Source organism: Rhinoraja longicauda, chromosome 5 (assembly GCF_053455715.1).
Source record: "Rhinoraja longicauda isolate Sanriku21f chromosome 5, sRhiLon1.1, whole genome shotgun sequence".
Classification (NCBI taxonomy): Eukaryota; Metazoa; Chordata; class Chondrichthyes; order Rajiformes; family Arhynchobatidae; genus Rhinoraja; species Rhinoraja longicauda.
The window spans coordinates 55,739,830-55,755,077 of NC_135957.1; the positions used below are offsets into that span (position 1 = coordinate 55,739,830).

Sequence of the window (15,248 nt, forward strand, 5' to 3'; positions counted from 1 at the left end):
GTTGTGTTTTTGCATTCACAATATTAGTTACAGATTTGAAATGTATTTTCCTTAACAAACTTGGAGATTTAATTTACTTTGAATCTATCCTCAGCCTTTTTCAAATACTGGATTTTGCTTGAGTATTCACCCTATAATTTTGAAATGATTAGTCATATTACACATTTGAAAAATAAGAGATGCAATATTTTAATATATGAAACGACACAATGATGTATTTCAATTGCTTGTCTAATGTTTATGCTGCGAGAAATGATACATACTTATTCAACTATTCCAATATTATATTTAGCATTTCACTGCAGATGAGTTTTATTAATGAAAATTGTTTCAATTCTTTTAACTTTTTTTAACACTCTGCACCCAACCTCAACACAATGTTCATGTTTCAACAAATTTTATCGTCAGTTTTTCATTGTGCTTTAAATTTTCCAAATAATATTTTTTCAATTTCTTAATTTTGTCTTTCATACACATTTACTGCTAATCAGCATCTTCTGAAATGGGGAGGTGTCAAATATACCAAGTACATTTCATTCTTCAAATGATCCTGTTGATTGTCATTTGTTTGTTCCATTTTTTAAAAACTGTCCTAACTCTAATACCCATCACCCCTCAAAAATGAAATTAATTGATAAAAGTACAGAAAACAATGTTTGCAATTGTTGCTAACTCATAAGTTTGGCTATGCTCCTAAAATCATTGAATCAGTAACTAAAATTCTTCACTTCCTTTTTGTCATAGTCGACCTGAGAGGCAGTATTGCTTCCACCCATTCATTTGGTTTGGATATCATGTCCTTCCAGATAGCAGCCTCTTTTTCACTCGAGTCCATCCAATCCACATTTTTACCATAGCTAATTCCTATAGGAAAAGAAACATGACATACAAAAGATTTGCATCATTCATAGTCTCAGAATTTTCAAACATATTTGATGAATTACTTTGAACTGTAGTCAACTATCTGATATTTCAGGACTTGTACTTGCCATTTTCTGTTTAAGAGATGGTATTACAATCAAAAAGCATTGGAGAGAAATTCATCCCATTTGGAATTTAAGCTAATCTATGCTAATCTTTATTTAATTGTATTAAATTAAAATGGCAGGGAAGAGAAAAAGACATTCTGGCCTTCCATCACAGTGAGGAGGGACTGGAGGAGACTCACTGTGATGGATGTTTCTTTTTGTTTGGTGTTAGTTGTGATTGTATGTGTTATTGCATTTTTATTGATTAATCTTATTGGTCTTATTGTTCAACTGCGGGTAATGTTTCATTTTACTACACATTTATGTGTATGTAACAAATAAACGACTATTGACTATTGACTATTGATAGGGATACAGCATGAAGAAACAGGCCTTTGGCCCACTGAGTCCACACTGATCATCCACAGCCAATAACCCTGTACCATAGTCTTTGTTTCTCATACAGTCACAAGGATAACGCGCAAACTTGACCCAAACGACAACCAAGGTCAGGATTCAACCTGGTCCTTTGGTGCTGTGAAGCAGTAGCCCTTCTAACTCTGTCACCATGTCACCCCTAAATGCACATATTTGTTGTAGAATTATTTTAGAAATAATTGGGACAGAAAACTGTAGTGGTTACAGCAAATAAAATTGCTTTAAAGGAAGACTTAAGCTAAACAGGAAGAGGAAGAAGAATAAATAGGGGCAGAGAAAAGTGTAGGAAGTTATGCACAATAAGGTAAGCCCGATAGCACTTGGCTGTGCTTTAATTTACTTCAAGGCAAAATGACATTGCAATCACAGTCAATGTACAAGCTGAAAGCAGCCTTAGCGATTAAACTCATCCACTATTGTTTATTTTCCAGGGATTGAATGACCTGTCCACGTTTCCATTGATATCAAAGACAATAATTGCAATGTTTTCACATCAGCACCACCACATGAGTCGCCAAACGCCACTTGAAATAAAAGGTGGTTTTTCATTTCCCTTAAATAACTAGGCCTGTATTTTCTCAAAATGTATTGACAGCAAGAAAAAAAAGTTTGCCTGATAAGGTATTCAAAAATGTTTTTGATCTGGATTTCTATGACAGAAAGGAGAGAAATATAATCTATATCTGGGCTATATTAGACATGGCAATCCCGCGATCTTGCATTCCAATGACCTAATATCTAACACAATGCATTTTAATTGATTTAATTTATTTTTAATTGTTTATATATATCATATATCATATCATATATATACAGTGTTAAAGGGCATACATAAAAGGCCAAACATTGAATGCAAACAGTACTTTGTGAACAGTTACTTAACCATGGCGGTAAACAGATTCTAATATTAATTGGGAAATTAGGATTTACAATAGTTTGCTGCATATTGTGTAACATATTGCAATGTTAGCATGAAATGGGAAATAGGTTCCCAGAGGAAAAATGTCTATCAAAAACTTCACCCTCACTGCTACACAATACGGAGATAGGGAGACAGAGCAGCTCTATTCAGCTCTTTCTCAGATAATACATATAGAAATATTGTGCATAAAATAGCAACTCTTCAGTTAATGGTAAATTTTAAGAAATATTTTGGATCAGCTCTCTAAACATCTATCTTTCACAGCATTGCAATGCGTTAATTGTAGCCAGAAGATTGCAAATCAAATTGTTAATACCTGTGCCCAGATTAAGGCGAACACCTCCAAGAAACTGATTGGTAAATGTTTCATGGTCCCAAATGGATAATTCTGCAGAGGCCTCCATTATTTCATCCAACCTGAATCCGTCATACACCATTGTGTGATTGTAGATGGGATTAAAAGTTGCCTTTACCACTCGGGTCTTCTGCCTGCTTGTCTTACGAGTGTCTGGTAAAATATAACTTGAAGAAAATCAGCAATGAGAAAACAATGTAAAAGAAGTTTAGTTTTTACACTTGCATATAGAAATCAGTGAATGAAATTGTGGTTCAAATTCGACCGCACACATTCACATTATGGTAGATGCCAATGTAAACAAAACAGTATAATGTTTACAAAGAATTTATGCAAACACTTTATGCAGCAGAGATACTTAATATTTTGAAGAGACATAAAAACTAACGAAATTCAGTATTTTACAAATTCTAGTTTCACATAAGGTGAAACATGTGACATTACTCTGTTAAGAAAAGTCATTGCAATGTGCAATCTGCTGGGAAGAATTTTTAATTCATAAAGACCATATCATTTTGATTGTTTAGCTTGAATATTCCACCAGATTCCTATATAGTTGCAGTTTTTTTTCTAGCCACTCCTTTCAATATTAATCTTTATTGGATGCCACGCGTTCACCAACCAAGTGGATAAATCTTTCAATATTTACTCATCAATAATCTTGCATCTATTAACATCAGATTAGTTTCCTTCTATTATTGTGAAGATGATTCTTTTTTCCAGCCTCAAGTGTGTATGTCTGCATGCACACACAAGAGAATGTTCATCATGTACAAAATCAAGAATTCCATTTTAAATTCAACACCTTTTACCTATATCTTTATCTTTAAATGTATCAAATCACTTTTACAGTCAATATTGAGAATTTTACTGTCTTTGTAAAATTACATCAACTACTATTCTACCCAATCCCGAAATTAGTCTATTTCTGGAAATTAAAAAAATTGACGATGCTAGAAATACTCAGCATTTTAGACAGTATTTGTAGAAAAAGAACCTGAGTTTAATATCAATGACGTTTTATCTGAACTATGCTAACAGCCGGAAATGCTAACTCTGGTTCTCTGTCCGGGGATGCTGGTTGACCTAGAATTTTTCCAACATTTTAATTTCCTTATTCATCCTTAAAGCATATGCAATTTTTGCTTTTCAATTCTTCCTTTAATTTTATCTTATTTGGCAATGTACACTAATTTTGCATTTTTGAAAACAACTTAACCCCCCACATCTGCAATCAATTATTAATTTGGAACACAGATGTTGAGATGAATCTCAACTGATCTTTGGGACATTGTGTTCTCACCAATCCAAAGTATATTCACCTGTTTCTTCTCTTGTATTAAATCAATTTATATTGCAGCTACATTAGTTTAATACCAAAAGATATATGATGTTGTCAGGCAGAAATTAACTCTTAGTTCCTCCTACCTAGTTATTGGTGATTTTACAACTGATCTGGATTCCAGGTGACAGAGGCAGAGGTTCAGGAAATAAATTCAAATCAGCGACGTGACATAATTATAATATTGACCTTATCATCTGATTTATAACCTTCCCTTCTTGTGGAATTGAGTGATATTTAACTCTAAGGCATCATGTCAATTTTTATTTCATGGAATTATCAGCTGTTTTGAATTAGAACATAGAATTGTTAAGCACAGGAACAGGCCTTTAGGCACATGATATCAGTACCGAACATGATGCCAAAATCAACTTTTACCTGCCCGCAGATAATCTGTACCCCTACATTCCCTGTATATTCATAACTCCTACCAAAGTCTCTTAGACATCACCATCGTATTTGACTTCACCACCACTCCCAGCAGTGCATTCCAGGCACTCACCACTGTCTGTGTAAAAAAAAAACTTGCCCCACTCAGCTTCTTTAAACATTCTCCCTCTAACCTCATAACTATACCATCTAGTGTTGGACATTTGCACCCTGCGAAGAAAGGTTCTGACTGACCACCTATTGATGCCTCTCATAATTTTATATTTTTCTATCAGGTCTCCCCTCAACCTCTTGTGTTCTAGAGAAACAATCCAAATCTGTCCAACGTCTCACTGTATCAGGACTTGTTGACCCATATACGCTTCGACAAATGAAGGCAAGTGTACCATATACCTTCTTTACCACTATCTACTTGCATTGCAACCTTCAGGACATTATGGACTTGGATCCCCAGATCCTTCTCCACATCATCACTGTTACAGGTATGGCCATTAATTGCATATTTTTTCCCTTACATTTAACCTCCCAAAGTGCAACACCTTACACTTGCTGAGATTAAACATCATCTGCCATTTATCCACCTATCTTTGTAGCTTCTGTAGAATTAAAGCTTAGAAGAGGGCTGTTTGGCCCCTCATATCCATACCAGATACCAGCAGTACAATCCCATTAGTCCCATTGGAACCACTGCCCCCTCCATATCCCCATAGAAGGATGAGAGGGGATCTTATCAAAACATAGGATTATTAAGGGGTTGGACACAGGAAACATGTTCCCAATGTTGGGGGAGTCCAGAACCAGGGGCCACAGTTTAAGAATAAGGGGTAGGCCATTTAGAACAGAGATGAGGAAAAACATTTTCAATCAGAGAGTTGTAAATCTGTGGAATTCTCTGAATGCATTCAAGAGAGAACTTTTAAAAATAGCGGAGTCAGGTGGTATGGGGAGAAGGCAGGAACGGGGTACTGATTGAGAATATCAGCCATGATCACATTGAATGGTGGTGCTGGCTTGAAGGGCCGAATGGCCTACTCCTGCACCTATTGTCTAATAGCTCCATGAATTTATTTTCTCCCACGTCAGTGACTCTCTTTTGATTTGTTGACATCAATGGCAAGGGATGATTGACTAGCTATTTAACCCACAAATACTTTGAGAAAGAAGCATCTGATGGATTTCACTATCACCCCAGTGTGCACACATTTCTCTCACCATCCTACTCTTCTTCCTTTCTCCCCCTCCATATTCCATTCTCTATTCATCTCCCAGATTCGAGGAACATATTTCTTTGATCCCCCCATGCCATCAATCTGATGAAAATTCCCAACTCTTACCCTCTAGATGTTGCCCGACCCGCTGAGTTCCTCAGACATTTGATTTTTGCTTAAATTCTAGTATCTGCAGATTCTTGCTTCTCTATCTCTACATCTGCCCTGTCTTCTATGCTGGATTTTCTGTTTCAACCAAATGACCTCTCTCATAATCTCCCGCAGATACAAACTCATCCTGTCCAACAATTCCTCACAAGTCAACCTGCTCATTTTCAGCAATGTGTCTAATAAACCTTCTCTCAACTGCTTCTGATGCATTAACATAATTCTTTAAAGGAGACCAATACTGTACTCCAGCATAACCACCCAACCTTTATGTTTAATTCTCCTGAGCAATTACAACATTCTGTAAGTTTATCTTAATTGCTTGCTGTGTTTGCATACAAGACCTTTGCAAATCATGCACGGGGCACCCAGATGTCTTAGCATCTCGGAGCTCTGCAATTTCTTACCATTTAGGTAATATGCTTCTTTTTTTATTTTTCCTACCAAGGTGAAAATGTCACATTTTTCACATAATATTCTATTTGCCAGATTTTTGCCCACTTATTTCAACAATTCATCTCTCTCTGTCACCTCCTTTACAAAGCATATCTTTCTTTGAACCATCAACAACTGCAGCAGCCATATATTCATTGTCTTCATTTAAGTTATCTAAATACATCTGAATTAAATGCTGGGCCCCAACATCTCTGTAGAACATGACTTGTTTTACTAATCAGAAAAAAGGCCTATTTATGGCATATCAGTTTCCTGCCCATCTTGTACCCATATTTAAATATAGTACATCGATTAGTACCTCCTTATGTGAAGCACATGTTCAAAGAACTCCAATAAATTAGTTAAGCATGGTGTCTTTCACACAAGCACATTAATTTTGCATTTTCTTTTTCCAACACCAATGCTAAGCTACCAGGCTTGTTGCTTCATGCTTTCCATCTCCCTTTTTCAAAATAAAAGATTTACACTTGCTGTTTCCATTCTAAAGGAATTATCCATGAATATAACACATTAACTACCCCACAGGCCACTTCTTTTAAGATCCTACAATGCAGTCCATCAGGACCCAGAGTCTATTCAAGTCCTGGCTTTAACAATTTGCTCAGTACCTTTGCTTTGATGATTTTAAATTTTCTTAAGTTCCTCCCTCATTTCCAATTCCAAATTTACAATTATTTTTGGAATGCTACTTGTATCGTTTACAGTGAAGATTGGTAGAAAAATGGCTATTTAATTATTCTGCCATCTCATTGTTTTCTCTTTTTAATTCACTAATGCAGTGCAATTAATAAATGCACTGAAAATATTACATTGATTTCTTGTAGACATTATCATCTTGGTAAATCCCCAAAAGAACATAGATTTTATTGCAAACTGTGGCTTTGAAGACTTTCAGCATTATAAGCTCCACAGAAGTATCTGAAATGAATCATTTTGAAGAAGGGTCCCAACCAAAAATGTTATTCGTCTTCAGCCGTCTACATTGTTTTGTTCCAGCACTGTTTTTTTTGTTCAAAATTCCAGCAAGTACGATCACTTGCATCTTCTATCTAAAATTCACTGCAGATATTAAACATTATGATTGTATATCTTTTTTTTATTTTTATGTGGTAATAAAAGTTCCAGTCCTAACACAACTTACCATCTTACGAATGAATCTACACCGCCAGGCTTTAGTTGTTGCAATTTTGTTGCTCCTTTCAGCCATATATGAACTTCACCGCTAAGTGATTTATTCCCGTCTATAGGTATTTACAAATGACAAATAATTAGTGATATATTAAGTGCTTGAAATAATGGACAGTACCAATTCTATCACTGAAACATCAATAAATGTGTTTCTGTACATTCTCATTCAAATCCTGGTCTGGTCAAAATCTAAAGCCATCCTCTTGAGCACATTGAGCCTTATCAAGCTATCTATTCTGTTGCAAACTGATACCATCGATTCCTGTTCACCAAGCAAGTCCCAGAATTGCATGGGCCCACTAGGTTTGAAATATACTGAATGGGAGATGCCACCATATCTGTTACTCAACTCAATGGACTTGCATGGAACCCACTCGTATTGCCAGCTCCCAGTATTACAGTATTTGTCTCCCCACTGGACCTGGTGTAGGAGTCGCAACCCCAACCTTGTGGATTAGATGGGAAAAAATAAACTCTGCTTCCTTATTACTTTTAGTGTGTGTTTCAATTGTTATTTATTTCTAAATATTTGTGGTTTTTTAATGATAGAAATTAATTTTAATAGTTCCTAACACACTAAATACAGAAGCATTTAACATTTTTGAAAGCTTTGGTAGGACACGAGGCACCATTCCAAGCCCTATCTGCAGCAAGTCTTTACAACATTGTCCTGCTGCAGTTTCACCAGTGTCTCCTGGGTCTAGCTATAACTCATCCAGCCCAGGTAAATTGAAGTGAATCAAGGTCACTAGTGATGGTTCTCTGCATTGAGCCGCATGCTGCCTTCAATTCACAGTGTAGTAAAAGCCCAGTAATCTGGCACATTACTAACAAGAAGATAGATACAAAATGCTGGAGTAATACAGCGGGACAAGCAGCATCTCTGGTGAGAAGGAATGGTCTCGACCCGAAACATCACCCATTCCTTCTCTCCAGCGATGCTGCCTGTCCCGCTGAGTTACTCCAGCATTTTGTGTCTATCTTTGGTTTAAACCAGCATCTGCAGTTCCTTCCTACACATTACTTACAAGTATCCTTAGTTAAAGCACTTCAGAGAGCGTGCCCAGGACCACATCAAGTTCAATGCCCATGAGTGCAAATATGAATGGTCAGTAATATATTAATTGCTTGAAGAATAGCAATTATATCACTAAAGTTTTAATGAATGAGCTGGCGTTTATTCTCAATACACAACTCGGTTAACTGGAGTACTTCATTAACTTTTGTTTGTCAAGTTCTGTACCAGCTGGAGAGCCAAGCTATTACTGTACGTGCATTTCAATTAACTGCAGAACATGAGGGAATAAGAAACTCCTTTCAGATTCAAAACAAAATTAACTGCAGCACTAAGAGAGTATTTGAAAGCATTGGTTATAATTCAGGCAATTTTCTCCTGAGAATAGGTTTCTGTGATCAGAGACTTATTCAACTGTATCATCTTGAATCTTCAGTAAAATTTTCTTTTAACCTTGAATGCCATCATTATAATGGTAAAGATGATATTACAGCAAGCGTCACAACTGAATATCGTCTTTTATCTGAAACAATTGTAATCTTGAAAAAATACAATTAAATTGCAAAACAGGATACCGGTGTTATATTTTCGTGAGGTGAGGCAGGTTACAATGAAGCTTATTGTAAAATAAACAATGCTATACATAAATTGGTCACATTTATTATTTTGCAGCCCCAGATGGCCTGAATAAATATTTTTGACATCTGTTCTAATATTATGCATAATATGTTTTGAACACACTGAATTTGTAAGGACGTTTATGCACTAATTCATTGACAAGATATTGAAAGTTTGTTACTAATGAAAGCAAGCGTACCTGTTGCATCTGCTGGAACATATTTGAGTGCCACGTGGACTTCTCCTTCGTTAATGTTTCCTTCAGGTAAGTGGGATGGCTGGAATTACACAGAAGTTGCATCACAGATACTGGATACCAAGATGTGACTTTCAGATTCAGATTAGTTTATAGTCACACTCACCAGGGTACAATGAAATTCCTTTTACACCTGAAGCTGACCGAGTAAACAATTAATACAATAACTGCACAATAATGCAAGAACAGCAGAATAGTGCAAAGGTTGGAGTGCAATCTGAAGTAGTACAAAAAAAAATACTATACTTCAGTAATGGGATAACTGAATGAGCTAGAATTAAGAGTACATGACAGAACAATGGAAGGGAGTGTGAAAGGGGTGATTGGTTCAGAGTCTGATAACTATGGGGCAGAAGCTGATCCTAAGTATGATATCCGGATTTTCAAGCACCTGTATCTTCCCCCAGTTTGTAGTAGAGAGAAAAAGGAATGACCAGGGTCACAGCCATCATTGACAATACTTCTAGCCATCCTAATACAAGGTATCATAGACTGGATGGAACAAAGTGATGATCCTGCAATGGACTCGGTAGAATTAACTACTCTGCAGTTTCAGATATTCAAAATGCAGACCAAATGCCATAGCAGGCTGCAATGCAACTCATTAATATGCTCTCTCTAGTATATCTGTAGAAGCTAGAGAAATTATTTACATGCTGATGCAGGTGACGGTTCTCAGTACAATCACATTCTAAATGTGTTTTGGGGGGTTTCTTTATAGCTTTATAAAGGAATTTCCTACAATTCCAATTAATTGACCTGCAAAGACAATAGACAATAGGTGCAGGAGGAGGCCATTTGGCCCTTCGAGCCAGCACCACCATTCAATGTAATCATGGCTGATCATTCTCAATCAGTACCCCGTTCCTGCCTTCTCCCCATACCCCCTGACTCCGCTATCCTTCAGAGCTCTATCCAGCTCTCTCTTGAATGCATTCAGAGAATTGGCCTCCACTGCCTTCTGAGGCAGAGAATTCCACAGATTCACAACTCTCTGACTGAAAAAGTTTTTCCTCATCTCAGTTCTAAATGGCCTACCCCTTATTCTTAAACTGTGGCCCCTTGTTCTGAACAATGTTGGGGTAGGGAGGAGAAAGAGAGATGCAGGTAGAGCTACCACCCTGCCCTCAAATTCACTTGGACTCTTTGACTCCTCTCTCCAATTTCTTAATTCCTCTCTGTCTGCCACACAACTGTTGTTTACCATTAACCAATTGACTCCCAGTTACCTTGACCACACCTTCTTCCACCCTACCTCTTGTAAGGATGCCATCCCTTTGGAGAAGGATCTCCATCTCCACCACATCTGCTCCCACATGGAGGCTGTCCACTCTAGGACATCGGAGATGTCATCTTCCTTCAATAATTCTGGTTTCTCCACTGCTGTTGTGGATGGAGCCCTCACCCATGTCGTGATACCCTCACCAGTCACGTCTCTCCTTTCTGTATTCTGTAGAGACCACTCTCTCTGCAACTTCTTGGTTCGCTCTTACCTTTCCACCAATTCCACCCCCAACCCCCACTCCCCAGGAGTTTTCCCCTGAAATCACAGGAGATATAACACCTCCCTACACCTCATCTTCCACTTCCATCCAGGGCCTTCCACCCTAGTGGCCCTTCCAGATGAGACAAAGGTTCACTTCCACCTCTTTCAATTTTGGATGTTGCAATCAGTTCTCCTGCTGTGACCTCCACTCCATCGGCGAGACCAAGCCTATGCTTCCCCAAACACGCGCTCTGTTTGCCGAAGCCTGTAGGACCTACCATTTGCTAACCATTTTAACTCCCCTTCCTAGTCACAACCCAACCTTTCTATCCTGGGCCTCTTTCATTGCCAGAGTGAGGCCACACGAAAATTGGAAGAACATCACCTTATATTCTACTTGGGTAGCTTACAACCCATTATTATGAATAATGAATTCTCAAATTTCATGTGGAGAATTCAGACCCGCCAACCCTCTATGTCTCTCTTTTTGCCCTGTCCCCCCCTCCATCCAGCCTTAGTCTTTCCCATCCCATTTCATCCATATCCCTCCCTCCAGATTTACATTTCTTTTCTTTCCTTATCTGACACTCCTTTGTCTCTATTTTACACATCTAGTCCTTGTCACACTTACTCCATCCATCTGGTGGAGTAGGGGGAAGAAAGCTAGAAAGGAGAGGTGGCTAAATCACCCCCCCCCCCACCTGTATCAACCTATCACTTGCCAAGCATTACTCCACCCCCATCTCTCATTTTCAGCTTTCTTTCCACCTACCACAACCAGAGAGCAGTGCTGAACTACTATCTACCCAATTGGTGACCCTCAGACTATCCTTCATCGAACTTTGCTGGCTTTACCTTGCACTAAACATTATTGCTTTATCATGTATCTACACTGTAAATGGCTTGATTGTAATCACATATTGTCTTTCTGCTGACTGGATAGCATGCAACAAGAGCTTTTAACTACCTCGGTGCATGTGACAATAAACTAAACTGAAACTGAATACTCCAGTAGTCTGAAGTAGCATCCCGAACCAAAATGCACTGAGTTCCTCAAAAACATCATCTTTTACTCAGGCTTTCAGCACCTGTTGCTTCTTGTATCTCCAGACTGCAACAACACTGTTGTTTAGTAGTGCAACTCTCAGCAGGTTGTTGCTTGGTATAATCCTCGTTACACCTTCCAATGAACACGAGTGCTCGATTGTGTATATTTGTGCACACTGAATAAGCTTTGAGGTTTTTACAGAGGGTACAACAGTAACTTTCTAGAACCATTAAAAACAGAAGAAATGGTTTTATACACCTAAAATGTGCGAGTATCACAATCCTGGGCACTTTGAGCATTTTCTTTTCAAATAAATTTGTCCAATTTGGATTGGATTTTCAATGTTATTTTCTTGACAGTTAAAAAGTATTAAACATTCAAAAAAACATTGTAACCATTTCATTTTGGAGATGTCTGTCAGAGTCAGCATATCTGAGAAATCAAGTAAATATTCACCTAATTTAATGAGAAACTCATCAAGGATATGGGAAGTAGAAGAAGCTCTTGGGTGTTTCTTGCAGAGAGCAAAGAATGGGAATAGTTGTGTAGGAAGGAACTGCAGATGCTGGATTATACCGAAGACAGACACAAAATGCTGGAGAAACTATGCGGGTCAGGAGGTATCTCGAGAGAAAAGGTATAGGTGACTCTGATCAAGGGTCTCGACCCGAAGCGTCGCTATTCCAGATTGATCCCTGGGATGGCAGGACTTTCATATGAAGAAAGACTGGATAGACTAGGCTTATACTCGCTGGAATTTAGAAGACTGAGGGGGGATCTTATTGAAACATATAAAATTCTTAAGGGGTTGGAGAGGCTAGATGCAGGAAGATTGTTCCCGATGTTGGGGAAGTCCAGAACCAGGGGTCACAGCTTAAGGATAAGGGGGAAGTCTTTTAATAATAATAATAATAATACATTACATTTATATAGCGCTTTTCATATACTCAAAGACGCTTTACAGGGATTTAGAGAACATAGGGAAGTGAATAAATAGATAAATAAGTAAACGAACAGAGAAAGGAGACAGAAGGTGGGGTGACCTTCAGTGGTTGAAGGTTTTAGGACCGAGATGACAAAACATTTCTTCACACAGAGAGTGGTGAGTCTGTGGAATTCTCTGCCACAGAAGGTAGTTGAGGCCAGTTCATTGGCTATATTTAAGAGGGAGTTAGATGTGACCCTTGTGGCTAAAGGGATCAGGGGGTATGGAGAGAAGGCAGGAACGGGATACTGAGTTGGATGATCAGCCATGATCATATTGAATGGCGGTGCAGGCTCGAAGGGCCAAATGGCCTACTCCTGCACCTATTTTCTATGTTTCTATGTTATTCCTTTTCTCCAGAGATGCTGCCTGACCCGCTGAGTTACTCTAGCATTTTGTGTCTGTTTTGGGAATAGTTGGTTGGGCATCAAAAGGATATGAAAATGTTCTACCTTGGGAGTAGTGTTGATCTAGGAGAGACACCAGGTGATGGTTCTTTTAAATTAAGTAAACTAATTCATTGAAATGGTGGATGTCTAACTATACTCTATCAAAGTTTTCTCAATTTGAGAATTGTTCAGTAAGGTTGAGAAAACTCCATTCATTCTGGTGTTGAGAAAGGTGAGAAATAGAAAGTGGAGAACTGTAGACTGTTAGCTGAACTTCAGTTGTCAAGAAATTATTAAAGATGGTGTTGTTGAACACCATTAACTTAATTGATTTGTTTTTCAAAGCAAGTAAAATGGTAGATGCAGGAATGCCAATGGAGGTAATTCATATGGATTTCCGAAAGAATATTAATTAAAACACCCATAAAAAAACTCTTAGTTAAAGCTCATGGAATCTGTGGAATTCTCTGCCTCAGAAGGCAGTGGAGGCCAATTCTCTGAATGCATTCAAGAGAGAGCTAGATAGAGCTCTTAAGGATAGCAGAGTCAGGGGGTATGGGGAGAAGGCAGGAATGGGGTACTGATTGAGAATGATCAGCCATGATCACATTGAATGGTGGTCCTGGCTCGAAGGGCCGAATGGTCTGCTCCTGCACCTATTATCTAATGGGAGAGGTTATTGACTCAATTACACTGAACAGCAGGACTGGTATTCTAAATGGCAGTATGTAGCTTCTGATGCCTTTTTATTCCACCCAAAGATCTGTGTGTACGCAGTAATTATTAACCACATTCATCAGGCTTGAGTGATGAGAAAGAAAGCCCATTATTTATGCCAAAGGTGGGCAGATGGATGGGGACATTAGCTTACACAATATTTCTGTAAAGAGAAAAAAAAGTGTATTGTCAAATGTGCCGAGGTACAGAGAAAAGCTTTGTTTGCATGCTATTCAGTCAAAGAAAAGACTATACATGAATAAGAAGGGAAACCAACATCCGATGGATTTCAATGTGGATACATGAGATTTTCCACTTTGGACCTAAGAAGGTAAGAAGAGACTTTCCAATGGAAGAAAAACTAAAAATGGTGAATGCCTAATAGATTTGGGGATATATCTCCATCCATTGTTAAAATGCCACAGATTGGATAGTGATGCATTTGCCCAAATCAGCATTTCATTCTGGTTCTGTCCATAAGGTGTTTGCATACTATTCCTGTATCTCTAAACTAAACTAAACTCACCACCAATGTGTACAACTGTCCACCGAAGTGAATTTTAAAAACATTTGGTTTCAGAGCAAAATGAACAATGCATCTAGTAATTACACAGTACAAACGGTTCCATCCTGTTATCCATAGAGTAGATTGTATCCCGTTATTATCTGAAATAATTCAGATTATTTGTTTTACTATTTGCAGACACCCAAAGGGATATTTTTTGTTTTGAAAACATATTAGAGCAGCCTTATCCGTCCATCAATATCCTGCAAGTTCCTTGGAGGTTTTAATTTTCCTGCATTTCCCAGCAACCAGGAATGAAAAAGTCGTAGATGTCTTGCTGATAATTTAACCATGAGGCTGATCAAATAGTTAGACATGGCTTTTCTTGGTGAAACCAGCAGGAAGAGGAACTAGGGCAAGAAGGATCGCAGGGAAGTTGATCTTTGTACTTTAACAAAATCTTTCATCATGGAACCAGCTGAGCCAGAGGGCTCCTTTTGACCCTGCAAAAGGCACTCCTTTCATCTATTATCTAATTCCACCCATATGTCTGCATGGGGCCCTTCCAGAACAGGTTTCCATCCTCTCTTCCAGTGGAACCCTGCTGCCTGGTGTTTCCCAATATATATTGCTGGCCAGCTGCTACTTCTGTCTACTATTTCTAAGAGAACTTAACTAGAGTGAGGTCAGAAAAAAAATCACAATCGACTCACTCAAAGGAACTGCTTATTGAATAATTGTATGGTTAAAATATAAATATTATTAAATTTGATAATAGTATCAAAAATCAAATA

At 38.1% G+C, this 15,248-nt stretch overlaps 1 protein-coding gene across 2 annotated transcripts in view; it reads right to left on the reverse strand.

Annotated features, from left to right (window-relative positions):
- Positions 1 to 234: 234 nt before the first annotated feature.
- LOC144594018 (synaptotagmin-like protein 2) overlaps positions 235 to 15,248 on the reverse strand; it is a 140,402-nt gene continuing 125,388 nt past the window's right edge. For both annotated transcript variants that reach the window (XM_078400180.1, XM_078400179.1), the window contains exons 12-15: positions 9,268 to 9,346; positions 7,389 to 7,488; positions 2,645 to 2,850; positions 235 to 864 (exon numbers count right to left, since the gene is read on the reverse strand). In XM_078400180.1, the coding sequence (XP_078256306.1) occupies positions 725 to 864; positions 2,645 to 2,850; positions 7,389 to 7,488; positions 9,268 to 9,346 (525 nt within the window). In that variant the 3' untranslated portion in view covers positions 235 to 724. The remainder of the gene's footprint in view (positions 865 to 2,644; positions 2,851 to 7,388; positions 7,489 to 9,267; positions 9,347 to 15,248) is intronic.